Source organism: Melospiza melodia, chromosome 2 (genome assembly GCF_035770615.1).
Source record: "Melospiza melodia melodia isolate bMelMel2 chromosome 2, bMelMel2.pri, whole genome shotgun sequence".
In the NCBI taxonomy this organism is placed as follows: Eukaryota; Metazoa; Chordata; class Aves; order Passeriformes; family Passerellidae; genus Melospiza; species Melospiza melodia.
Window position 1 is genome coordinate 26494907 of NC_086195.1, and position 27589 is coordinate 26522495.

Consider the following 27589-nt stretch of genomic DNA (forward strand, 5'->3'; position numbering starts at 1 on the left):
AACTTAGGACCTCATGATAAAAAGTTCATAAAACAAGTAATTATAATGCCTATTACATTAACTGTAGTAGTCACCTGAGTACCTGTACAAGAAAAGTCCCTCTGCCCCCCATGGTTTCCACATAGCTTTGTCTAGCTTCAGTTTATTTACAGTTAAATAACACATCCTATGTATTGCATATGTACGATCCCAAGGATGATTTCATAAAAAAACCCCAAAAACCTCATCGTAATTTATTTCATTGCACACAGATGCAAATCACATTTAACCAACATTATCTAAAACTTCATGTTTCAGCAGGACTTAGCTTCAGTAATGTCTGTGAACAAATACCTTGAGAGGGCAATCTGCTGCCACTGGAGGTTAATGCACCCATTGCAAAGCCCCTGTGCCAATATATTAGCTCTCCTTCTGTCATCTCTGGCTCAGCCTTCTCCCTGCTCTCCATTCTGGTCCTTGTGGTTGTCAGCTATTGAAATAACAAAGACCAGAGTGTATGACTTGAATGCAAAGGAGTTAAATCAACATGCTGCCTGCCTCCTAATAATACCATTTTCCAGATTATCCATGGCTTCCACAAAGGCTTCACATATACTTTGGGAAGGACATGAAGGATTCAATACCAAGAGGCATTGGATTAAAAAAAATTCTCAAATTCAGACTTCTCAACATTTCTGAAAGAAATGAAGTGGCCCACTTGAAGAGTTTCTCTCAAGGATAGCTTATTCTCAAGAACATTCAGAGGAAAAAACAAGATGTTGTAGATTACAGGGCATTACTAGACTTTGTAGTTGTTTTTGAGTTTTTTACAGACTACTTGTTGATTCAGAAATTCAATTCCCTCCATCCCCTGCCTCAGTTTCCCAATCAAACTCAATATAAATAATGATAGTGACATTCTTTCTTAAAGTGCTGTTGGAACTATGCATGACGAGCACTTCACAGAAGCAGCCTCTAAGTACTATTATTCTCTTCTTTTTCTTTTTTTAAATTTAAGAGCCACTTAGCTATAAGTGAGATAGATGCCATCTCTAAGAACCTCTCAAGACCTCAGAATTTGGTTCATACAATATAAGAATTACATGGCTGTGCCATCCTCCATGTCATCAAGTAACATTTGACAATGCAACATTAATTTAGTAGGAGCTCGGTTACAGGTTCAAATCCTCCTAGTTGCCTTTTAGAGTGCTCTGCTTTTCAAGGGGTTCATCTCTTTCAAAAGAGATATGATTTGCAAAAAAAAAAGCTCACAATGCATGCAAAATTAGTTGCAGTGGTTCAAAAGAAAGTGGAAACCTGTCTGCCTAACAGCAGCATTCACTTCAGTAATCTTCATTTATGCCTCTCTAAAACCTCACCTCCACTCTCAGAAAACTGAAGTTTCATACACTGCTGCACTGTTTCATTGAAGAAAATTTTAATTTCCTTCCCCATCTCTCCCAGAAAAGGACTTACAAAATGTCTACACTCTCTTCCCATTTTCAACTCCTCTTTCTTTTGTTTTGACCTTTTATCTGTGTGAGAAAGCAACAAGGCTGAAAGATTTATACTTAAAGAATGGGTGAGTGAATGTGAGCAAGGTGCAGAGAACTGTGATTAATGCATCCTTTTTTTTTGTTTGTTTAAATAGATTTTATAACTGTCTTACAAGAGAACAGCAGGGGAAAAGTTTAGTTTGAGGATCAAATGTTTTTTCAGTATACATCTTACACTTAACAAATACCCTTACACAGATGAATCTTCTTATCTTGAACTACATATTGAATATTCAATTGTGTAGGTGAAAAAGTGGCATGACCACTATTTTGTGTATGTCATTATCTATTAATAAAGCGATACAAAGCCTGTTCACTTGTAGTGATTGTGTAACATCTTTAGCATAGGGTGAATTTTAAAAAGTACAAAACAGAAGATAAATTCAAGCATTGGGTCAGAAACAACTCTGTAAGGAACAAGACCTGTTTTAGGTTAACCCTGAAAGGCAGCTCAGCCAGCCATTTGCTCATTCACCACAACGTGGGTGAGAGAATCAGAAGGGTAAGAGTGAAAAAACTTTTAGGGTGAGATAAAAGCAGTTTAACAGGGAAAGTAAAAACCATGCATATAAGCAAAGCAAAACAAGGAATTAATTCACATGGAAATGGGATCAGCCATCCCCAGGAAATCAGGGACCCACCATTTGTAATGGTGGTTTGGGAATACAAACACTATCCTTCCAAACATGGGATGAAGCAGAAACATCTTGTCTGTGAGACGTGGGAGACTGTTTGACAATGAGAGAGTAGGGTGAACAGCAAGTCTGCAAATAAATTAAAACTCTGGGTAGCAGAGTCAAGGGAATAAATTGTCCTCTGAAAAATGTCATAGACTTAAAAGTTAGGTCAAATGAAAGCCAGAAAAGTAGAGAGGTCTTGATAAGTTTGCCCTAAGCAAAACAGGTAGACTCTCCTTCTTGTTACTAACTGCAAACTTTCAGAACATTGATGCCAGGCAAGTTTGAACCCTTTTGACTGCCATTCCTAACTAAGAACCATTACAGACATCCTGACAGAATGAGAATCTGACCTTGAAATCTACAATGTGCTTGTGAATCCATCTCTTGCAGAGTGTGATCCTGAGACAGCTGATAACAATTCTCTTCCAGCCTTTGAATTGAAGACTGCTACTAAATAGATTGCCAAAATATTAGTTATCCATCCTTATCAGAAATTCTCAGCACTCTGTATGAAAAAAAAAAAAAAGGCCCTTGCAGCACTGCTTGTATAATTGCACTGATTATTTTAGCCAGTGGAAACACATGGGGCAGCTGCTAGAGTGAGACTCTCTCACAGGGATGCACCAGTAATTGGTATTACCTTCTAAACTGTGACTCAGCACCGGTGTCTAATCCAACAACCTGTGGTTACATCTTCTGCCAACAAAAAACACCATAAATCACCTTCCCAAAGACATCACTACAGTTTATTGGAGGTAATTACAAGTTCATTTTTATGAAAACACATGTCCTACTATAATTTCTGCAAATCAAAAGATTTTTCAAGTTTGTTTTGGTTTTTTTCTACATTTTTTTCCTCTAACATAAAAAAAGAAATGTGTACAACAGTGTAATGTATTCAACTGAGCCAGGATGATGTACAAGAAAAACAATTTTCTTTTCCTTCAAAACACACTTCACTCATCCTATCTAGTTAATCTGTAAACAACCTGTAGCAGGAGCTCTTCCTTATTCCAGAACAGCAAAGCTACTTAAAGAGAGTTCAAGCACTTCAGAGCCTTTTTGCTCTAATGCAACATATATGTTATATCATAATCATAATTCATACATGGCTATTTCCCTAAATCCATGGGCTAACCCTCCACATCACATCTTCAAGCATGTTGACAATTTTCTGCTGATTTAATTAAACTCTCTGTTTTCAACAGTTCCAATCACTGTGTCCTTTTCAAAGGTGTACCTTGAAAAGGTATCACCTTCTGAAGAGCCAGCATTACATATATAAGGGAGATATTCCAATACTATTCACCTAAGTTGTGTTGCAATCTTAAGAGTCTGGTCTCGAAAACCTTTCCATCTTCAAGCATTTAAAAACAGAATTTACAAATCTAGCCTTGACACAGGTATCCAGTTCAATGAGAAATGATCAACTACATTTTTTCCAGGGATCTGACAACACAAGGTTCTGAGGAACACACAATCAACTGGTGACCTTTTTGTCCCTTGAGGCAGGCCTATTCCTACCTTGGGTAACTGGCAGACTGGAAAAAACCAATTCCTTTCATTTACCTAGGAATTACTCTTCCTAATCTACAAGTGCTAATGTAGCACAACTGGGGGCAGACACACTGCAATAAACGTTGCAAGGAAGAAATTGCAATGCTGGAACACAGACAGTGGATTCATTTTAATGGTTCTGCATATGGCTACATTAAAAAGAAAAAAAAAAGCATAATTGATTTCCTGCTGACCCTCTCCTCCAAGTTAATGAATGAAAGCTGCATATGTTAAAAGTCATGCAGCATGAGAAAGTCTGCTACTACCATCAAGAGTGTAAAGGAAAACTGAGTACTAGGGCCTGAGGCAATACCTGTCACACAAGGAAACTGCCCAGCTTTGGGATGTGCAGAATCCAGTGTCCTAGTATTGAAAACCAGTGTGAACCTGGTACTAACTCTCTATTCAATCCTTCCTTTCCAATTCTCTTTTTATCACCATCTTCATTTTCTCATTTCTCCTTTATTATTTGTATCTCTCAAAGAAGCAGTACTTTGAAGGACCTGAACTCTGTAGTATGGTGCATATGGTGCACCTACTCTACTCAACACTAACTCATCATTCTTTAACTCTTGAACAAGGTTCTTTGGTTCACTCAAGACAAAAAGGAAGAAAATTGCTTCTGCAGAAGAGGTAACAAATTTCCTTTGGTCCAAGTAAGTTCTGAGCAGGCATGAAAGGCTCTGAGCTGTCTTTGTCCTGTCCATCTTCCACAGAGACCTACAGGTTTGCTCAATTTTCACTGATTTTCTTCAGCCACAAGCAGACCTAAAACCAAGTGGTCTCCAGGTGGATAAAGAGCAAAGTTTTTTCCACATCCTCCAGGTGGATAAAGAGCAAAGTTTTTTCCACATCTTTTATAGAAAGTTTTTCCAAACTTTCTATAAAATATACCTCATTTCTTTCCATCCTTACTTTTTCTGCTGTTTTCATAATGCAAAGGAGAAAATTCCCAACATACTCTGAATGAGTTAGTTCCACTTTTATCCCCTTGGCTAAGATTGAAAATTAAAAATGAGCACACTAACTAGTACAAGCAGGAGCATTTCACTGAATTGACTACCAGCCCTGCTTATGATCTTTACATTTGTTTTTATTACCTTTCCCTAACCAACAGAAATAGAAACAGAGTAGTTTCAGTTTGGGAGGCTGAGGGTGAAATCTCAGGAACTCTGAATCCTTTCTTTTAACCACCATTGGTTTTTTAAACAGATTGGGAAAGCTGTTCATATCTCTGGGGTTCAGTATCTTGTCCAATGTCACAGGCTGCCAAGCACTTAATGCTCTCACAGAATCCGAAACCCTCAAATGAAAGGCAGGACAAAGGTGAAAGCTATTTGAGTGCCTACCTCATAAAATGCCATGATTTAATGTTGCAATAATGAGTGGCAGCATGCAGCAGGGATAAAAGGAGGCTGCTGGCCAGAGCAGGCCTCCATTCCCCTCTGTTGCTCTGCCAGGATGCTGTCTGCACTTGCTTTGGCACTGAGCAGAACTGGGTAACACAGGCCCAGATTTGGAAGCTGGGGCAGATTATCACAGAGCTGACCTTGCAAGAATCAAGCCAGTCCAAGCCTCAGCCACAAGTGACATCAAGACAACAGATGGGGAACTGCTTCCAGGTGAGGCTGGCACCAACACCAACTGCACTCCACTCAATTGTGAACAGCCCTGTGGAAAGGCTCCTCAGCCCAAGAAGCAACTTCCCAAGCCAGGATTTGGCTGAGCCCCTCTGAGAATTGTGCTCTGCATCACTTGAGACACAGGAAAGTGCATCCTGCACACAGGCAGGCCAGCTGTGGGCAAGGGTAAAGAGCTCATCCAGCAGGGCAGAGGAGCTCAGTGACATCCTAATAAATCCCACGACACTCTGCTCTTTCCTGCTCCTTCACAGCACGCCAGCATTGCAAACCAGGTGTTGCAGAACTGCTTGCAGGATATTTCTGGCAGAATGCAATGTGTCTTGTCAAGGATGCTCCTTCGTACAGGAGGCCCATCAGATCCTATATTATTAAGGTATTTTCCTGTTACATTCAGGGACTGTCAAGCACAAAAAGTCAAAGAATTTGGTTCCATGGACACTGAGAAAAGGGGAAACAGTCTAAGCATTTTAGTTATGCTAATAATCTCATTCTTTGTACTATAGCTATTTTACTTCTCCAATATATTACCAGCGCTACTCTTTGGAATAGTGTATCCCACTGGATACCTACAGAAAAATAATTCTTTGCCCTCATAAGTGGCTTTTGTAATGAAAAAAAAAGAGACCTGAAATCTGAAAACTGCTTACTTTTACCTACCTCAAACCTTTATGAGAAAGGCAGAGAAAAAGGTCATTGAGCCTTCACAAAAGGCAAGTAGGTGGCCAGGAAAGTTGATATATACTGCTCCAGCCTAAAGGATTGGATTGCTTTTTCTCTTTTTGCACTTCTCAATCATCATCATCTAACGTGACTCTTGTCTATTTTGTGCACAAAACCTGCTTATAGTCTTATAGAAAAATTTATTTTCTTCATGTTTGTTTTTAAGGTAGATCACAAACTTTTAAAGATGACCAGCTATTCTACAAACTCCTTATTCTCATGTTCCACTTGTATTTTATAGAAATTTAATCTCAGCTGAAAGCATTCTGGGTATTTTGTATATAATACAAATATAATGTTATTTTAATGAATGTTTGTACAGTGCTGGTCCTCTGGTTAAATTATGTAAAAAACAGGTGCACTGGACATGGGTAATAGGAAAATAAGTTTGTTTCAGGAGCTTAATTGCTATACTGATTACTGTAATAACAACACTGGCAGGCATTTGCTAATGTTCATGAGTAGTATGATTTTTGCAGTGAAGAAATATTGAAAATGTTGATTCCAGATATTCATACTGTAATTTGCAAAGGTTTTTTATTTATTCCAAATATATGGGTCTTGTTTACTTATGTGAAAGACAAGTTTGGAGATACCTGCAAAAACCCCAATTAAGTAGGCTTTCTTCTTTGCTACTATTGGTCACAGTTCACTTTTGTGCCAGCTCTGGTTTCTGACCATTTTCTATGTGTCCTGCATGCTCTGTTTGAAATACTTTAGAACCTAGAGTTGTACTTGACCATGTACAGCTGATCGACTTCACTGCCAGTTATCCTCACGTGCCAACGCTGAGCAATGCAAAACAACTCCTGACAGACATGAGTCTTCATCTACCACAGCTTCTAGTGCAATCAAGCAAAATCAGTGAAAGACTCTGCTTGACTTCAACAGGCTTTGGCTCAGATTTGCACAGCCTGGTGTTTAAAGGTATTCAAGGCACCTAAGGGGACTGGAAGCACCCTGTGGATTTCTCAAGAGTCATAAAACATGAGCCAAGTCCCAGCTGAGTCACCAAAAATTCCTGTGCCTGTGTTGTAACCAGCAGTATGGATTACACATATGCTTAACCCTTGGTGTTAGATAATGCTGAATCATGTTTTAACACAAATTACAATAATCTAAACCCATGCAAGTCTCTTCTGAATTGACACCTTTACCCCAGCAGTGTCCAGCTAGACTAACAGAATCAGATTTGCAGAAATGCAAGGCTGGACATTGTGTTCAATGCTTGTCTTACAACTCAAGGGCAGTTTCAACAACAGATCTCCGCTTTGCAGACAGTATTTTGAGTGCTGAGCCAAACCAGCCCTCAAAGTTTCCTTGAAACAATATTAACAGTCATCCACTCACTATTAACAACAGATTAAATTATCAGGAGCATTGTGCTCTATTAAACACTATTCTCTATTATTCTTGCTAGAAATTGGCTTCCAAAGTGTTTTATGTACCTGTTGTAAAAGGGAAATGATGTTTCAGCTTAACAAAAACTCTTTGTTATTATGCACAACCATTATTAATGGATTACACTTTCAATCCATTTTGTCACATAAATAGAAAATCTATGGTTTGATAGGATTAAACATTTAACAATGCATTATTAGTGTTATTGCTTTTCAAAAATAGTTATTTTCTAAAGATTTTTTGTACTAGTGTTTTAACTTCTTCAAAATAAATATTTATTTTGGACTTTAAAGCCAGGCAGTTGCTGCTTTTTCAGCAGATCAGTGCCTCACTCATGCTCCCATTAACTTCAATAGGAAGAGGAGCATGGCCCAAGAAAATAATCCGTAGGAAAAAAAAAATCTAAGTTCTATCAACCTAATAGACATTAAAAGAATTAATTATAAAGTCTCAGAACTGAGGATAGCTAAAATGACATTGCACATAAAGATATCTTTAATAATTATCTTAACAATTTCTAATCACATTTAAAATCCTGTAAAGTTATCAAAACACTTAAGCAATCTGAGCTTGAGATGTTTTCTATTTACTCAGAATTCAAAGAGCCCCTTTCATGTGAAAGGTAGAAACAGCTTTGAAGATAAATGACAAAGGAGTGAGGGAAACCCTAAACAAATCATACTTCTGATTAAAGTATTATGTCCTTAATGTAATCTCTCAAATTTCTCATATTCCTTACAGACTTTAGGCAACACATTCAGAGCAAAACAGTCCTCAAATAATTTTTCACAATACTATCTTGAGCACAAATTGTAAAATTACTCTGTGTGTTTTGCCTGCCTGAAATATATAGTTCTATAGCTTGCCTTTTAGTTTCTGCACCATGCCATTGGAAATTATTTATAATATTCAGAAAGATTTCCTTATCCCTTCTCCCAGTGAGAGAGAACATATACTACTCATTATGTTGATGCAAATGAGGCAGCAGTTAATCATCTGCTTTGAAAACAAGGTACTTGGGCATTATTTAATTCCCTACACCAGCAAACCATGTGTTTGCCTTTATACAAACTGATCTCGCTATTGCCATGTTGAAAAAAAAAAAGCAAACAGGTACTAAATGCAGAGTGAATTCTGGCCTACAAGCCTTTTCTTATGTTTATTTACACTCAGAGCATTTCTAGAGTTGGCCTTTTCTGCCTTTTTTTGCCAGCCACAATTTTACTCGCTACAACACTTGCCCATATCAATGCAGGAGAGAGGATTAGGCCCTAATTTGTAATGGAGCCCAAGTTGTTGCAAAATCAGCATATACTATTAAAAGCTCTAGAAATTATAAAAAATCCAAAGTCGGAATAAAAATTTGAGCTGTGTTAGATGGTCATCTCAATGCAATTCTATTGAGAATCTCTCAAGATTTTGAGGAGGTCTCCAGGTTTGACAGCAAGAGAAATATTAAATTTCCCTACTAATGATTACCCTACAACTTCTAAACATGCAAGGAAAAAAAAACCCAACAGACCAACAAAACTGAATTGGAAACACTAATTTGCTTCAACAGGAAAACAAGAAGATTATTGATCTTAAAAGTAATATTTTTTTAATCTGCTTAGTAATATGCCCATAAAGAGAAATTTGCTGAGAAAACAAAGGATGACAGAGCTCTGATGAGCAGTAAGCCTAGAAAGTAAAGTATTTTTAAAACTGACTGCATGTCATGCTGTACACAATACGAAAGATAATAACAATAACAATAATAATAATTATTATTATTATTATTATTATTATTATTATGTTGTTGTTGTTGTTGTTGTTGTTGTTGTTGTTGTTGTTGTTGTTGTGGAAGAACAGAAAGACTTTTTGAAGTGAAGACAACACTTTAGACTTAAAGTTCTAAAAGCCAAATATTCCTTACCCCTCTTTACAAAAAACAAGCATGATGCGCAAAAAAGTACACAGGCTGTGTTTTTCTAAACACACACTTATCACTGTAATGTTTAAGTATCTTTAATTGTTAGACTTCAAGAAAATTGTTTTGAGAATAGCACAACAGACTGGCTAAGTTTGTCTTTCATTTTCCGGAGTTTTGGGGAAGTTCCCGTCCAAGAATTCAAATCATCACATGGTGAAGTCAGATAGAGCACTTGACACTTCGGATTTCACGAATAGAAAGTCCCTCTGAAAAGACCAAACTATGTGCATTACTCATATTTCAGATTTTGGACATCAGGTTTACTTCACATGACTGCGTGGGCTACATGTTGATCGTGCAGAACTGTTAGCTGAGAAACTTGCTGTGCGGCTCCAGCGCGCTCATTTCCCTCTCAGTGAAACAGCGCTGCTTACTCAGACCGAAACAGGAGGAGAATGGAGCACTGTGCATGAAAGCGCTGCTTCTGGATTACATTACTTTGATGAGGAATCTTTTTGACCTTTAGGGCAGCCGACTTCCACAAGTGACGAAAGATCCCTCTTCACCCTGCAGTGCATTTCTTCATGCAACCAGAGTGTTGTGATCTCCTCTCCTGTTATCCAATCCTCTGCTATATCCATTAAATCAGATTAAGCTGATTGTTATTTTCTTTGCTTTTTAAATTTTTTTCCTTTTTTTTAATTTTGGCTCAGAGGAGGCACAATCACGTTTCTATACACCCAACAGAACGAGCATTGTCATTATTATTTAATTATATTTTAGCTTTGGATTTGCAATACTCATAACCAACACGCATCCTACAGCATCAGAGAACAGGCTATGCACGGAAGAGAAGCAAAGCAGGAATAGGGGAAGGGGGGATAGGCTTGTCCCGCATGCTGCAGCCTCGGCCCCTCGCCTGCACAGCGCCGCCCCGGAGGCAGCGGCACATCGCGGGGCAGGGGGCCCGCACGTCCCGCACATCGCGGGGCTGGGGGCCCGCACATCCCGCATGTCCCGGGGCGGCGGCAGCGGGGCTGCCCGCGGGGCTCCCCCCGCCTGCACAGCGCCGCGCTCCGGGCGTGGCGGGGGCTCGGGGGCCGGGCCAGCCCCGCCGCCGCCGCCGCCCGGCTCCGCCTCTGCCGCCGCAGCGCTCAGTCCTGGAGCGCCGCTCGGCTGCCAGAAGGGAGCCGCCACCTGCTCCGGTGCGGAGTGGTTCCTCGCTGCGCGCCGAGAAGGAGAGCAGCCGCCCCGCCGCCCGCGCCCGGGAAGTTACCGCTGCTCCCGCCGCCGCGAGAGAGCCGCCGCCGCTGCTTCTTCCCGGCCTCGACGAGGGAGAAGTCGCTGCCGCGCTCCGGTGCGAGAGGGAAGAGCCCCCGCGGGCGCGCCGCCCCGCTCCGCCGCCGCCTCCCGGTCCCGCCGCGGGCAGGCGGGATGATGGAGCCCCCCGCCGCCGCCGCCTGCGCCTCCTGCCGCCGCCGCCCGCTGCCGCCCCTGCTCTGCCTCCTGCTCGCCTCTCTCTGCCTGCCCCCAGGTGAGCGCCCGCCCGCGGGAAGCGGTGGCCGCGGCCGCGCCGTCCCGGCCGCGCGTAACTTGGCGGAGGGGAGGCCGGGGCGCAGGTGGCGGTGCCCGCCCGCCGCTCCCGGAGCGCCCCAGCACCTACCGCTGGTTCCCTGCTCGCCGGGGGCCGCTCCCGACCCCTGGTGCCCGCCGCACCCCGCTGCGCTTCTGGAGGAGAGCGGTCCTCTCCTACCCTCCGAGGGTGCGCCGGCGGATGCCGTCTCTCCTGCGGGAAAGGCAGGAGCTGCCCCAGCGGTGAGGAGGATCGAGACGCGCTGGTCTCATCTTTCCCCGTGGGAAGCGGCGGTGGGGTCCCTCCAGGGCGTTGTCAGCGGCCGCCGGGCAGCGCTGCCCCCGCGGGAGCGGCAGCCAAGCCCCGGTGCGGTGCCGCTTTCACTTGCAGGCTGAGCGGCGCGTCTGTGCAGCGAGCCGCCTGCAACTTCGGCGCTTCAGCCGCTTCTGCCCTCCGCGCCTCCCGTGCCGCCCGTGGCCGTGCGGGCACAACGCGGGACCGGCGGCCTCCCGCTGCTTTCCGCTGCCTTCGGGAGCCGGGGACTCGGCGGGCACTCGGCCCCGCGGGCAGCCGGGCGCGGCCGGGGCAGCCCCGCTGTCGGTGCCCCCGGCTCGGGCAGCCCCGGGGCAGCGCTGCGTGCCTGAGGCTGCTCCGGCGGATCGGGATCGCGTGGGTAACTTCGCTTCCTCTCTCCGCCCGTAAAAGCGCTCCTGAGAGAGGCGCTGGGGAAGTAGGAAGGCGCAGAGAGTGCTAAATATCCTAATTGTTCTGGGAATATTTTGGCTATGAGGTGTTTGTAGGCTTTGTTTTGTAAATATTGAGCGTGAAAGTGAAGTCTGAGGGAAAAGCTGTGAAGTGAGGAGTTCTGCATTCAGCGCGGGGACCGTCTCATTATTCTTGTAGAAAGAGCGTCAGCCTGTGGTAAAATTTTGTATTGCTTTAAGAAATGGCTTTGCCTCTGTGTGCCTTTGCAACAACGGAGGGTTTGCAGAAGTGTTGGAGCTGCTGATGGTTTTCCATTCCTGGCTTCTGCCTGGTTGTTACGTGCTCTCCAGTTAACCATTTACGGCCAGTATGATTGTGGCGAAATGAAAGAGAAGAGCAGACCTTTTTCACTAGGTGTGTTTATACTTGTGCTTTACAAGCGTCAAGTGGAAAACTGAAAACTAGCTACAACAGTAAAGCAAGCCTGCTGAATCTGTAATTTCAAATAGAATAGTAGAAAAGCTCCAGACAGAATCAACGGCAATATTTGAACCCTAAGCCGTGTGTGAGGCTGTGCTGCTTGGCTTTTGCTTTGGCAAACACAGGGTATAATCACTGTTGGACATAGTAAATGCCAGTCCCGGTGGCAGAGCTTACAAAGAATACTGGTTGCTGTGATGCAGAGAAAGTCTTGAGGAAAGATAGTTCATTTTAGGAAATCTTGAAGGCATGTGGATTATCAGAGGGATAAGCACCTCAGCTTCTAAGAAGCAAGACTTCGCCTCTGTGGAGAGATTTAGCTGAGTAAATACAAAACGATCTTGGTGATTGTGTGTCTGTCTACATTTTCCATTTGAAGAAAATGCGAAACCATAAAATATTTTATCTCAAAGGTTGTGTTGATGGAGCTCTATAAAAAAATGTCACTTGACTACCTACGATCTTAATAGGCTGTCAGCAAAACCATTTAACTTGTTCTTTCTCCTCTTCATTCCTTCCTTGCCCCATCAAGGAGGAGCTCAGACTGACTTGTAAGGAGATGTGTGTGGGGAGAAACCAGCCCCACCTCAGCTTACAAACTTTCCCTGCAGTACTGGAAATGCCTGGAAAGCCCAGTAGTAGATTTGAGCCTCTAGTTCTCTGTTTATTCTGAGGAATATAAAAGATACTTCCATGCAAAAATACCTATAGAAAGGTCTTGATATTGCTGCAGTTTTACTGGTTCTTTCCTCTTGCTATCTCATCTATTTTAGATGATAGCTAGTTTTTTTAACAAATTATGGATGTATTACTCCATCATGGTGCTCGGCTTTTGGGAGTTCCATTTGAGCTTTGGATATGGAAAGCAATAGATGAGGTATTAAAAGCATATGAGAAAACTTGGTTTTGTTTCTTCAGAGAATAAACTGCTTAGGAAGATATCCATCTTAAAAAGAGAGAGGGGGTCCAAGTACACATTTGGCACTAAGAGACTGACTCTAGGTCAGAATAAGTGAGAAAATGGATTATAATCTCATACATCTCTAGAGGAGTGGCTGTATGAGAAAAGAAAGTAAACTCTTAATCAGGAGCTAGTTATGACCTTTCCCCTTCCCCCTGCTTTCTGGTGGATTACAACAAGGAAGCTCTTAGTCTCTCCTGTTATTACTAGGCTTGTTACATTTTGCCAATATTGCCTAAGCCTAGTGAGACTGAAACATGTAATCTTATTCATGACACTCATTATGTTCTCACTTCTGACTGCGTTTTTTCCCTGGTATATCTGGTGTGACTTTGAGCAAGGGAAACTGGATTTCTGTATTAAGATCTGGAGTTCACATGGGTTTTCTGAAAATGAAGTCAGAAAACATCTGCACCACGTGTACATGCTTCAGTGTGCCATGTATTTGTGGCCTAACATACAGGTAACCAGACTCATTCCCAAGTGAGTTTTAATTGTTAGATTGATTGCTTTGGGAAGCATTTGATATATTTAGGGGTTTGGTTTTTTTTGATGTGCAAGTCTTCCAACATAAACTACTTTTCTTATGCTCTCCCTTCTACTGTTGGGTTTGTAGCACTGAGAAGGCAGAGGGCAACAACAGAAATCATCCACGTCTGTAAATCCTTGAAATTTCAGCCAGGTGATTTTTATTGAAGAAAATATATATTGTTATGTTCATGAAATAAATATATCTGTCACAAGTCATATTTAATTTCAGGATATTTTATTTTCACTCTCCAGCCTGTGTAAGAGTAATCCCCTTTCTTGCAATACCATTCATTCTCCTTCCTGAAAGTAACCTGGGTTGTTAAAATTATTTAGCCTGGGTTTGTATATTATCTTCTTTGTAGTAGAATTCTTTTGTTGACTTACTTCCAGCAGAAATTTTTGAGGAACAGAACTTCTAAAATATTTATGCAAGATGATACATAAAGGGGAAAATAAAATAGGAGAAGTGTTTTGCATAATGCAAATTACATCTGTATGATCAGGCTAAAACTGTGGTCTCTATTTTCTGGCAAGTATCTTACTTAAGCAGTGATGTTTATAGTCTTAAGAGGTAAGAGTGCTCACTGCATATTTCCATGGTATACCTGATTCCATATGAGATCCCTCTAAGCCATATGAAAACAAGCATTTCTGTAGCAGCATTGGCTTTAATATATTGTCTGTTCATACATCACACACCATCGTGGGCTTCTTTAGGTTCCTACCAGAGGACTTTCTGGAGAGTATTTTTTAGTCCAAGTGGTTTTGGACTTCTTGGGTGAAGTAAGAGCCGGTTGCTAGTAGGAAACTGATTACAGAGGATCCCACCTCTCTGTGTGCACTTTGAGCCTAGTAACCCTGGGGAGACTGAATGGGCTTATTTGCTAGGAGCTCTAATTTGTAATTTGATCTCCTTACACTAGATTGTCAATATTCAGTCTTCCCTTCTTGTGATCTGTACTCTGTGACCATAACCTGATGATCACAAATAAGCTGGCTCTAGATCTGATCTCCAGTGGTTATTCCATTGCTGTTTCACACATGGGAGTTTTGTGGCTTTTTAATACTGCCATGCTGATTGTTGAAACTGTTTCTCCACATCTCTAATAGTATGGTGTCGTAGTACAGTCTTGGTTATTTCTGCCAGTTCTGATAGGAGGCTAGACTTTATATATTGATTTTTACCATGTCTAAAACCCTGTAATCTTCAGGCTCTCTTCAGTGCTACTCAGGGTTCCTCTTAGTTGGCTGGTGTGCAGCTTTTTCCTCTGGTAATACAGTCATTTTTTATTAAAAAGTGTGTAAACTGCAAGGCCGCGTTTGTAAGAGAATTGAGGACCTGTTGCAATATTCTGATTTCTCTCAAGTTCCTCCATATTCGAGAAAAATAGTTATGCTTCCATTCACTGATGCTCAAATGAGAGACTCTTAAGGAACTGTAAATGCTGTGGGTGATAATTAGAAATTACTTAAGCAGAACGTGATTTTTCCAGGAAAACCTGAATATTAACAACTCCCCTTAATATTAAATGCTGTGTTATCTTCCCAGAAGACAAGGTTTTGACCTACATGTTCTTTATCTCGGTATATTTTCTTTAATGGGAACAGGATGAATATTAAAGGAGGCTGTACATTTCTGCCATTAATACACTAGAAAATTAGTCTCATCATTTAGAGAGGAGATTGCAATGCACCTTGTATCCTGACAATCCACTGCTGGCAGTGATCAGATCAAGTTTCTTCCTTTTTTTTTCTTCTCTGCTTTTGTTTCCTTTGTCTTTGCCAGTGTGTTTTATTGAGGATGGCTTGAATCACAATCATTCCTACACCAGTGGATGTTAATCTACTGCTCCACAGTGTTGGCTCTTTTGAGGAATTTCTGCCTAGCTTAAGATCAAATTGCCTTTTTTATCATGGATATAGGTCTCCAGAAAGGCAAATAAATATTTGCTTGTTAAAACAGTGCTGCTTCTTCTGTACTAGTATTTTTATTGTTGATAATAAATGTGCTTCTTTTGGGAGGTAAAAAATGGGAGAAAGTGATAAAGGAGTGTAGAGAGAAAGAGCACCTGCAGGGTATGATTTTTAGAGGTTATCGGGGTTAGAACAGTTCTGTAACGTTTGGGTAGAAGCGTTCAAAGTGCTTTCAACAGCAGTGGAAATACTAAGCCATTCCCTTGATAAGAAGTAAAAAGTGCAGTTGGTGATTTAATAAGTGTTTCAGCAGTCTGTATATCCATATATTTTGTTTAGGGGGTACTGTGTGTACAGTTAACCCCAGTTGTGAAGAAAAACTTCAAAAGCTCGACCTGTGCTCGTGTGTTGTGTTTTGTGCTGTGGTAGCCCCATCTGTAGTATGCCCTGGCATTGTTAATCGTGGCCATTGGGCACAGCAGTTTGGGACCTGATGGAAAACTCTCAAACAGCAGCCAAGGACAGCAGAAGTCCCCAGGGCTGGAGCCCTGGCAGGCAGTGACACTTTGGCATGTGTCATGGGCTCTGTGTGGTGGCTGTCCCCTTCCCTTAGCTGTCTCTTGCATACAGTGTACATGACGGGTCCCAGCTGCCCAGGCTGGCAGGTTGTAGGTTTTTTTCAGAACATTGATTCTGACCACAGTTGGCATCTTTAAAGCTTTGAAGAGATATTGGCAGCTAATTCAATAGAGGGAGCTCCGCTACCTTACTGTTAGAAGCAGCGTGTCTCAGCTTTTCTCAGACCTCTGGCTTCAGCCAGAAAGTTATATTAAAAGTCTTTGTTTCTTCACAGTGTTTTGTCGTGCTAGGCTTTGTTACTGAAAGCATCTAGCTTTCATCATAGGCTTCCTGTTGCATGAAGGGGAAAGAAGGCCAAATCTAAATCACGTACTAGGCAAACCCCAAAAGATGACTTAATTAGAGATAGTTCTGTTTTGCTACAAGGCTTTTGATGTTTCAGATGGATACACTACAGAATCAGGTTTTTTTAAGTGACACTTTCTTGCCGAGGCAAGCAGCTGGTGAGAATCATGGAGAATCCCAAAAAGAATCAGAATAAATAGAGGGTACTTCCATGGATCAAATGGGCCAAGAGTGGTGTGGCATGAAATAGGCTACAAACAGGATAAGGAAATGATTGTACCAGACTTAGTGCTGGGAGGAGAGAAAGTTAGAACTTGGTGTAAAATGTTAGGTAGGGCATTTTTTAAAAAAAAGTCTGGTTTTTTCAGTAAGTTCTTCCAGGATTTTTTTTATTTTAAGGGAAATATGTATGCCATTCTGTAAACGTGGTCATTGTTAAAGAAGCCAGCTTAGGTGTGTGCTTTTGACCCCTTCCATGTCTCTAACGCAGAAAAGCATACATACATACAGAAAGTTGATAACTGCTCTGTAAACTTGGGACTTCATATTTTTCTTGAATACTTTCATTTTTTAATAGTATTTCTAATCAGATGGTGTTGAAACTAATTATGAAGTCTCAATAAAGAACAGGACTTTTGAAAAAAAAATACTCTAGTCACCTTCAAGTAAGCTTGTAATGAACTGAGCATTATTCTTCAATCAGATGAATCCCAGACAAATGCACTTTATCATTTTGCATGCTGCAGAAGTTGCATTTTTTAATCCATTTTTTTCCAATTTAACTAAAGAAAATATCCATAAATATTGGAGAACAAATAGATGTAGTTTGTATACAGCTTGATTTAAGTGTGGCATTTTATATAAAACTGACTTATTTCACGGTTTTGTTGGTTTGGCTTTTTAATGTGACGGTTTGATGGGGTGGGTTCTGGGTTTGTTTGGGTTTTTTTGTTTGCTTGTTATTTTTAGAAAATGTAACAATTTTTTTTTTTGAGAACTCACTGTTGAGCTGAGTGACTTTTTCATGCTGACCAGGAAGAATTCCTAAGGCTCCTGTTTTAGAGGGTTGGCACAGTTTATCTCTGGGGTGGAATGGTAAGTGTCCGCTTAATCGTCTGTAACTGGATACCTTACAGAGAATACATGGGTTGAAATACACTTAAAAATGGGCAATTGAAGGCAACTATGAGATCTCAAAATTATTTGTGAGATGCTGTTTCTTTTAATTGCAGCTTCTGAATGATTTTTCAGTTGACGAGATAGCTGGAGTATTAATCTATGCATTTATCAGTTTTGGCATGGAGTTTTATTTCATGAAACATACAAAGCGGCATGTGTTAAGCAAAGTGGATTCTGTGACTCATTCAGATAAAATCTGGATGGTCAAAGGTTTGTTGGTTTATTCTCGTTGTTCTGGAGAGTAGAGATGAACTCAGTGGCCTTTACTGACAAAACCACACATGGAACAGGGAAAGGACAAATGGAATATTCAGGCAGGATTTGGGAAACTGCTGTGTAACCATGTAACTTCCGAAGAGAGAAGAATGCTGAATCAATTTCTTAATTTTTGATACAGCACATCATGCTTGCATATGGAGAGGATGATAAGGCATGTGTTGTTTTAAAATCCACACAGGGACACCCCAGTATGCGATTTGCTTTCTAAAACTGGGAAGGTGGAAATTTCTGACACTTGACAGCAAAGTAGTGCCCTGACAACTGGTGATATCAATCCAGAAAACATTTGCATCTTACACTTGACAGCTTTAAAGGTTAGCGAGGGGATAATTTTTCCAAATATAATTCATGGCTGAGATTTTTGTCAAGAATTTTTAATATTACTCTTCAGTTTTCAAACTGCTGCACAACTTGCTGCTGACCTTGAACCCAGCCTACACACAGAAGCAATAAGGAAATCAGTGTTATGAGTGTCCCAGCAGCTTCCAGTTTGAATGAAATATGTTTCTTACTGTTGTTTTTCTGCAAGAACTTAGTAATGCAGAGCTTTACTGTTAGTAAAGTAATTCTAGTAATTACAGTTAATAATGGAGTCCTGTGGTTTGAAACAGCCACCAATGTATGAGTAAATACTGACAGCTGCTTTGCACTGCATGAATTTGTATTTTGCACTTTTCTTCCCCAATATTTTTGTTTTGTTAAATATTTAAGACTTTCAGAAAATTATTTGCTCCAGTAGTTTAGCTCTTGACATGGTTTCTGTAACAGGACTTTTGGAGGGATGACTGTTATGTAGTTCTGCTTGACCTTGCACATCATGCTGCTGTTGAATGATGCAACATGTTCTGTCTCAGCTTTGAAGTTGAGGTCCTTTACCTTAAAGATTTAACCCCAGTTAATGTGAGGTGCCCCACTGCAGCAAATTCCAAAGTGTCTATATGAATCTTGGAGTGTGCTTTCTGGAAGCTCACCTGCAGGCTTGGTAAGGGTCAGGTTTCTGGCCTTTTGTCCAGACTCTCTTGTGTCTGTGGGTCATTTTATGTCACTTTGAGTACCTTGGCATGTTAAATCCAAAACTTCTGCACAGCTTCTTGAGGCATCAGGGGGAATAGTCTTAAACTTTGAGATAGTGGGAAATAAGTGATATGTTGCAAAGGTGACTACTGTGGATTTAGAGGCAGATTAACCACTCCTTGGTAGATTCACAGAATATTTTGGCGTTTTCTATGCATCCTAACGTAATGTATTGCTTGCTCTGTAAGAAAGTTCTTTCCTTATCTTGAAAGAGCTTTAAGCCCTGGGTATCTGCAGCCAGAAGGAAGGCAAACTTTCTGGCCCATGTGTAAAACTGTTGGTGTGTCTGTCTGAGAGCCAAGGGGGTAGGAGCAGGGAAATGAGAATTGTGGTTTTTTTGGAGGTCTTGTGGGAATGTAGCTGGGTGTTGGGGCATGCTGGCAGTGTTAGGCTCTGCAGAGCCTGCTGGCTTCATCATCCTGCCAAGGGAGCCTTGGAGGGCTGCTGCAGCCACCAGGGCAGCACAGCTCAGCATGGGGAGCTTGGGAGTGCCTCTTGGACAGCATGCAGCTCAAGAGCCAGCTGGCCAGAGCTCCCTGTAGTGGTCGTCACCTTTAGGTCCGTGGTGGCTGTTTCATTTCTGCTATGTAAGAGGGGAAAGATCTCTATTCCTCTCACACATGGGAAATTCCCACCTTTTGCTGGGGGCGTGCTTACTCTCTGACCTACTGCAGAGATATGTCTGCTAAATTTAGTAACACTTTTCTTCTGCTCTGAATGGTGCATGAAGCCCTCTGTGGGTCACTTTTTCATCATTATGTCCATCTCCAAGTACAGCAGTGATAAGGAAGGATGGGCTTCAGCACACCCAGTATACTCACAATCTTTGGCTGTCTTTCCATTGCATCAGTGGCACAGGGCATAGAGGAATGAATAACACAGTGTGTTTCTGTAGTGAATGCTGAATGGCTGAGTGTGAGCTGCCAGCAGCTTTGTCCAGAAAGAAGTGGGTGTTGGGAGGAGCGATGTGCGCCTCCAAAGGAGGAGAGGCAGGTGAATAATTTCTAGCTGGACTGCTCAGTCCAGTTTTTTTTTTAATGTGGGAGTAGTTTTGAAGACTGGTGTTGATGGCTCAGTCCAAGAGGTTGTTAATTTTTCTTGACAGAAGTAATACATTCAAACTGTTTCTCAAAATGATGTATTCTTATAGTTTTTTTATGGTTACTCGTGAAGGCCACATATGAGCTTCACACTGGAAGATTTGTGTGAGTGTGTATAAAAACTTAGCCCTCTTGGTATGGTAGGATGCCTTGTTTTAGGTGTGGATTCTAACTCACAAAAGTAACACCCATAGGTTGCTTTTACTTGTTTCAACTGATTTCTAGACTTCCTGTGAGGTGTCATCATCTGTAAACAGCAGCAATTGTTCTGGAAGGCTTTTCATCGAAGTGTGAGAGAGCAGAGCGCTGAGCATGTGGGGACCTTGACCCCTTTTGAGGAGGCTCTCTTCATGCAATAGAGAATTCATGCTTTTCTTTTGGACATAGTGTACAGTACATATTTTCGTGTAAAAATGTCATGAGACTACAGAAATCTTCATGCTATTTTTTGGACATACTGTACAGTACAGATTTTTTTTTTTTTCATAACCACAGAAGGAAGTTGGTGGTTCACAGACTGCAAGTTCTGTGACAGTGTGATAAACTCTATGTAAAACTTGAGGGACCTTGTTATTTAAAATTAGAAACTTAAAAGAGATTATTTCAATGAAAACCTTTATTTTTTTGTTAAAACTTTTCACGATGTTTGAAAGGGGTTTTTTAGCTGGCTTTTAAGTCACTTCTAGTTATGCTTTTTGCATTTTCTTTTCCTTCTTTAGACCTGAGCTGTTATTCTGTCATTAGGGAGGGATAGCTACTACAAACCAAAAGTTTTATTAGGGCTTAATTCCAGGTGTGAGGTTATGACATAAATCTTCCATCTGCTAATAGAATGCTAAGCTCTGCAGTTTTCCATTATCTTCCTCAACAGCAACTTGAAAGTTAAAAAAAAAACAAGACCAGAGTTTCTTTAATTCCCTGTGGTCAGGGAACAATGACGACTGGATGTGGATTCAGGTTTGGATGGGTTTTTTTTTTTTTTTTTGGTTGGTTGTTTTGTTGTGTTCGGTTTTTTTGTTTGTTTGTTTTGTTTTTTAAATACAATTTAATGGAAGAGGAAATTGATGAGTATTCTCTGAAAAAAGTGGCACCATATGCCAGGCTTTTCAAACAGTGATAGTTGTAGAAGCTGCTGTGAACTGGGTCTGACAGTGGCTTAGGAGAACCACTTTCCCCTTGGACATGTCAGCACTCTTGGATTGTTAAGTCAGGGTGGAAGTACTACAGCATGCATTTCATCTGAAAGGATTTGAGTGATCTCTGGTACTTTGGAGGTGAAAAAATTGTTTATGTTTCTTATGGCATTTGCTTGTGCTGTATTTCGAACATAATGGACAGTTCACGGCCTTGGCTGCTTGGTATTGCTTTAGTTGCTACTGCAAGGCTGGATAATTTTGTAGGGTCTGCTTCTGCAATGGATGCACACCATTGGTAATTTCTATTGCAAGCAAGCTGTTGGTGAGTCTGGAATGCTTAATCTTGTGCAAATTATATTTGCAGATATAACAGGTGAATTGCATGTTGAAGAGCTCTCCCAGTGTCAGGGTGGCCAAACTCTGCCATGCAAGGCTTGGAACAGAGAAATTGTCTTGTGATCAGGTGTGGAATAGCCCAGGTCCAGGTCAGAAAGCTCAGGGAGGTCCCTGTTTGCATCAGGAGCAGCAAGCAATTCCTGTCGGACACTGTTTTCCTCTGCTGCAGGGAGGGACTAGGCTGAGTGGTTTGTCACTCTGGAGGGAGCCTGACAGTGTCAGCCTGTACCACCAGCTACTGCTGCAGCTGAGGACCATCTGTGATTTAGCCTTGGATTGAACCCTTGTGTGGCTTCAACTCTACCTTCTAGGTGCTGTATTTGTATATTGCCACGTGTGCTCTCATCTACTGATGACACATGAGTGGAGGTTTAAACTTTTGTATAGTGAGTTGGAAGCTAAAGCTGTTCTTTACTGCCATTTTAATTTTAGGGGAGTCTGAACCTGACTTCTCTAAATCATAGGAAAGGGAAAAAGATGCAAGGATTACTTAAGTTCTTACCCACCAATTTTTATTCTTTTGGCAGCTGAAATTCAAGAGAAAAGATCTGAATTTCTTGTTTAAAGAAAGCAAAAGAACATAATAGAGGTGTTTTGGATTTATAAATACCACTTGAACATCAAAAGCTGTTTGAGAACATTTCAGGCTGAGAAATAGAAAATACTTTTTTTGCTGGCGTATTGTTTGCTTAACTTCACTGTGTCATTGACATAGTATGCCTCTATGTTTTGTAGGCTTTGGAGAGTGAAGGCTTTGGAGGTGAGAACAGTTAAAGCTGGAGTATCCAGGATTGCAACAGCAGCACTTTGGATCTTTGACAGGATGTATTAATGTGCATACTTAAAAGTTCACTTTCCTGCTACTGTTCTGTAAGCAAATATTTATGACTGGAGAGAGAAGTTTGCTGTCAGTAGTGGGCCAAAGGCACAGATCAGCATCTCTGCAGAGTGGCAGAGCCAAATTAAAGGCAAAGAACTTACTTCCAACACGTTCAACCAGGTATATCCCTAAAGAAAAGAAATATTATGGCAAAATCACAGAAAGAGGTGTGCAACAGAAGGAAGGATACAGTGTCATTTGGGAAGCTGGGACAGAAGAGACAGACAGCGTGGGGACAGGAGGAGCTGTAGCTGGTGTCTGTGGGGCTAGTGTGTCGTGTGGGTGGGATTTTGGAGCACGGTTGACTGAGTCTGAGGGGAGCCCAGCTTTTGGTTTTGGCTTGGCACAGTCCCAGCTGCTGCAGAGACAGTGGGAAGGGTGTTGGTGGTGGGGAGCCTGGGGTGGGAGAGCGGGCAGGACACGTCAGGGGGAAGGAGATAGGGCCCTGGCACAGCCAGCGTGTGCTGCCTCTTCCCCTTGCGGGGGTGGAGGAGGAAGGCCTCTGCACAGAAAGGGCGACTGGGTTTGGGCTTGTGAGCGAAACAATTTGTGACAGGAGAGCAGAAGGCATTCTGGAAGTGGTGGAGTTGAGGAGAGCCCCTGAGCAGAGTATTTTGAGGGAGAGGAGCAGGGGAGAACCCAATTTCAAGATAGGCAGTGTCTGGCCTCCCCTGTCTGTATCTCCTCATGCTCCCCTGGGTTTGACAGTCACAGTAATTCAACAGGATGTCCCTCTTGGTAAAGATCCTGTTACTGCCACGTCACCCTGTTGTTCCTCTTCTGTCAGCCACACGGTTCAGCGTTATTTCCTGTCTCAGGAAGCCACCTCTGCTTCCCACACGGGCTTGGCAAAGATGACTCATTCCTGCACTGGGCATACGTGGCCTGTGCTCATAGGGCAACCATCTGGACTAGCTCACCCTTTCTAGACAGTTCCCTTCTCCATCTAGGGGTCAGGATGGATAAACTGAAAAGATCTTTATACTTGACAGGGTTTTTGAGCAGAGGAAAAAACCCTGAATGTTTTCTTCGAGTCATTGTAAGAGACTTGGTGGATGAGGTAATGTGCCAGAGAAAGGGTGTCATATGCTGAGCATAATCACTGGCAGACCTGAATGTCTATGTCTGTCCTGTTGGGCCATCAGATGTTCTGTGGAGTGACTCTCACCTTACACTGGGGGCATTCAAGATAGTCAAGAAACTTTCACTCCTGGAAGGAAGCAGCCCGTGTTCTTACAGTGCTTTAATAAGGATATTGTAATAAATACAGATGTTTCACCCACTGCTGCTGAAATTGCAAGTTAGCCACTTTTCTGGTCTAAGCCTGTTCATGCTGTATCTGGACTGAGGTGGGGAGAAGCATCTTGTGGTAGTTGACAGGTGCTGTAATCCTATAACAGCAGCTTTGCTTGGTCACCAAATACAGAAATTAAGCTAAAACAATAGTTTTGGGCTGTCATCCAGCATGTGTTTGAACACCCAGCTTTGAAATTATTTGAGTATTTAATTAGATTCTTAAGGACCTCATTTTTAGAATAGAAATATCAGGGCCTATGCAGAGGAGGCATGGGAGGATACAGTAAACCCAAAGTGATGGGCTGTAAAGATGCTGGATACTGTCTGTGAGCCACAGTGTCTTTCTGCTCCTTGCAGAGCATGTTGAGCTATCGTGACTTGCAGAGAAATAATTCGGGTAGGGGATTGGTCTAGTTCAGTCTTCCCAAGTCTGATGTAAGTTCACCTTTTTGACTGACTTTTTAAAGCCTTCGTTTTTAAATTGCACACACATGGTTTTCCCATCTATCAAATAGAATATATAAGAATGGATAAATTTTTTCTGTGCCTGTCAGCAGGGAATAGGCAGCTTACTAAGCTTTCTTGAATGTTATTTTAAATGGAGAAAATACTTCTATATAAACTGAGATTATCTCATCACAATATTTTATGATAGTTAATTAAAATGTGAGAAAATCCTTTAGAGCAGATTTGCAATTTTGTGACTTTTATGAGACTTAACATGAGAGATCTATTTTTATAGTTATGCCTTCTTATTAGTTTTGGGATTAGGATATGTTTAAATGCATGGCTATCAAATCCTGTGATGATTACTTGTTTATTTTGCAGTGTAGACTAATTCAGTTATGGTCCCATTCATGTGTTGGTTTTGTCCCACTTTTCAACAAGATATTGTAGTGCTTTATTGTTATTGCTATTTAAAATAAACTCCCCAAGTAGTTTTAATTTCAGCTTGTATTTTTTAAAATATTAAGTTTCAGTGAAGCGTATTTTATTAGATTGTTGTGAATAATGATCATTTAGGATGTTCCAGACCCTGGACATTCATTTACTTTGTGCTGGAAAATTGTAAAATGTGAGTGAAGGAAGGATCACTGTGACTAGCTGTAAGAGACTTAAATACTTAAAAAGTTGTCTAGACATAAATAAGTTCCTGTAAAATCTTGCCTCTCGGTGCATACAACTGTGATAGGAAGCAAGAGCTATAGAAAATTTACTGAGATAGTGTGGGAGTTATTGAAGACCAGCATGTGCTCCGTTCCCTTTGCAGTGGTCAGGCACATCAGTGGATGATTGATCTCTAGGCATGGTGCTTTCTACTTGAACTTGTGCTCAGTCTAAAGAAAGAATGGGCTTAAACAAATATTTTTTTTGTTTTTCTTTTACTATGCCTACAATAGCATGACACTGTGACTCTTAATCACAGGCTCATCTGTGTCTCAAATAACACCTAGGAGTTCTATGCAGAATTTCTCAGTCTAGGAACCATTCAGTCAGAAGTGAATGTGATGAGGGTTCAAAGTCCTTTGCCTTGACCTATTTCTGTGAGTGACCATGGGGAGAGCCTTGTGCTCTAAGCCAGCAGGGGATTATGCAGAGGAGTAAAAGATGCTGCTCTTTTCTCCCCGTAGTTCATTAAACACAAGCTTTAGGAGTTTTGGGACAATCTAGAGACAAAATACATCAGATAAGTGTTAGGTAGAGGTATCAGGGCTAGCTGTCCAACAGACTTTGCTCAAAGAATATAATGCATGTTTCCCCAGTGCTTCTACACCAGCCCAGCTGTGAGCATAGATGTGCTTACGTGAGCAGACTGCACTGTCAAAAGCCAAGCAAGGGAGAGGAGGAAGGGAGAATTGTTATGCTGCCAGGAATACACATGCTGATGAGAGCTATGTTTATATTAGCAAACTATTCTGATACAGCTAATTAATCAGAATTTGTCTACCAAACTATGCCTTGGAGATACAGAAACACAGGGTTGTGGGATTTGCCAGATTTCTGTGACAGATCTTCTTGGGAGACTTGTGGAACAATAACTAATGATTGCTTCTGACTCTTAGATTTCCTCCCAGAAAAGTAGTAACTTAAGATAACCTTGCATCTCATTTTGTCTCAGGCCATTTACCCAGTAATAACACTAAATACACTGAAGTAGTCCACATAATTTTTTTAATGGCAATTTGAGTTCAGCCTTTATTCATAGAGGGGAAAGTAGGCAGTGAGACAAACTGTTAAATAAAATACCAGCGTTTCACATACAGGCTTTCATACCAGTGCAATTGGTTGCATACTGAAAGGGAGAATCAATTATATAGCTGCTGCTTATCAGAAGTTAGCAAATAGTAAATGCAGTTTCATTTTTATAATCAATTACCTAGCCCTGAAACTTGTTAGCAAAGGTTAGGAGCTGTAATAATTTTCATTGAATGCCTACACATTATCTCAATGTGTTTCTACATGCTGAATTTTAGGGAGATGAGGGAGAAATGTTTCTTTCCTGAAGTCTTTTAGACTGGCTTCCAAAAGATGAGGGTCAAGGCCTTCAATTTCTAAGCTCCATTTACATTCATCCCACAACAAAGGTGATGGTGTGCGCTTTCTCATTAGTCAAACACCTTTTTTTTTACTTGTAAGCATAGGTTGCTTTGCTTTCAGCTTTGTGAGTTTAAAGAATGCTTGCATCCCTGCGTGGTTAATTCAAGCCACATCATTGTTCAGAATTTACAGATAAGTGGGAGGGTAACAAAGGATAACTTTCCTTTTTTTCGTGATTTTATTTTCCTCCGATGTTCTCAACAAGGATCTGAAATTCTTTGTGTGCAGAAGTTATTTGTTGCTGGTGACAGGCTGTTAGTGCATTATGCCATAAAATTGTCAGTCTTTAAGAACAGTGTTTGCTGTGTATATGCAACCTTTCATCTTCTTTTTTTTGAGGAACCTCCATTATTTTTGTTCAAATGTTCTATAATTGGTATTTGATTATTGACTCTTCTATGATGGTATTTCTGGAGGCTCATGCAGGCTTTGATTCTGTTTTTTTGCTGGATGGCAGCATAGCCTTTCAGAGTTGCATACCTCTGCATAGCTTACTTCACTGAATCTTTTTTAAAAATCTTTTGTCCAATATAATCCTTGGAGGTTTTTTTCTTTTCTTTTTTTTTTTTTTAAAGTTCTTAGTATCTGAAACTGCGGTTATCAAAAATGGTCAGATCAAGTTGCTCCCCTAGCCAGATTATTTGATTTATTTGTACTTCTTGGTTGTTTTACTCAAGATCAAATTAATTTTGATGAAAGTAGGTGTCTTGTACCTTTTCTTTGTTTATTTCTCCACGAGCATGGTAAAATCTCCTGATATTGCTAAGTGTTACTAGTTTAATTTTTCCTCATTTTAAGAAAATGAGGAAATTTAAGAAAAAACATTCTTGATCTGTGTTAATTTTATAGTTATTTAACACAACAATTTGTTATTTCTTGTTCAAGGCTAGCTTATGTAGACCAGTTAGTTTCTGAATCATAATGTATCACAGGCATCCTCTTTTTTCAAAGAGCATTTAATAGGCATTAGTCAGGCTCTCATTAAATGCATTTTCTGTTTCAGTATTATCTTTTTGTTAATTGACTTAGTGTTCTGACTGCACCTCTGGTTGTAAAAGTGATATATAACATTTGAATCTCTGGCAATGTCCAGTCATTTTAAGTTTGTAGAATTT

The 27589-nt window shown here is 41.1% G+C and overlaps 1 protein-coding gene across 2 annotated transcripts in view; it reads left to right on the plus strand.

Moving 5' to 3' along the window:
* The first annotated feature begins 10867 nt into the window (after positions 1 to 10867).
* ALCAM (activated leukocyte cell adhesion molecule) overlaps positions 10868 to 27589 on the plus strand; it is a 115890-nt gene continuing 99168 nt past the window's right edge. For both annotated transcript variants that reach the window (XM_063148176.1, XM_063148177.1), the window contains exon 1: positions 10868 to 10982. In XM_063148176.1, coding sequence (XP_063004246.1) covers positions 10883 to 10982 — 100 coding nt within the window. In that variant the 5' untranslated portion in view covers positions 10868 to 10882. The remainder of the gene's footprint in view (positions 10983 to 27589) is intronic.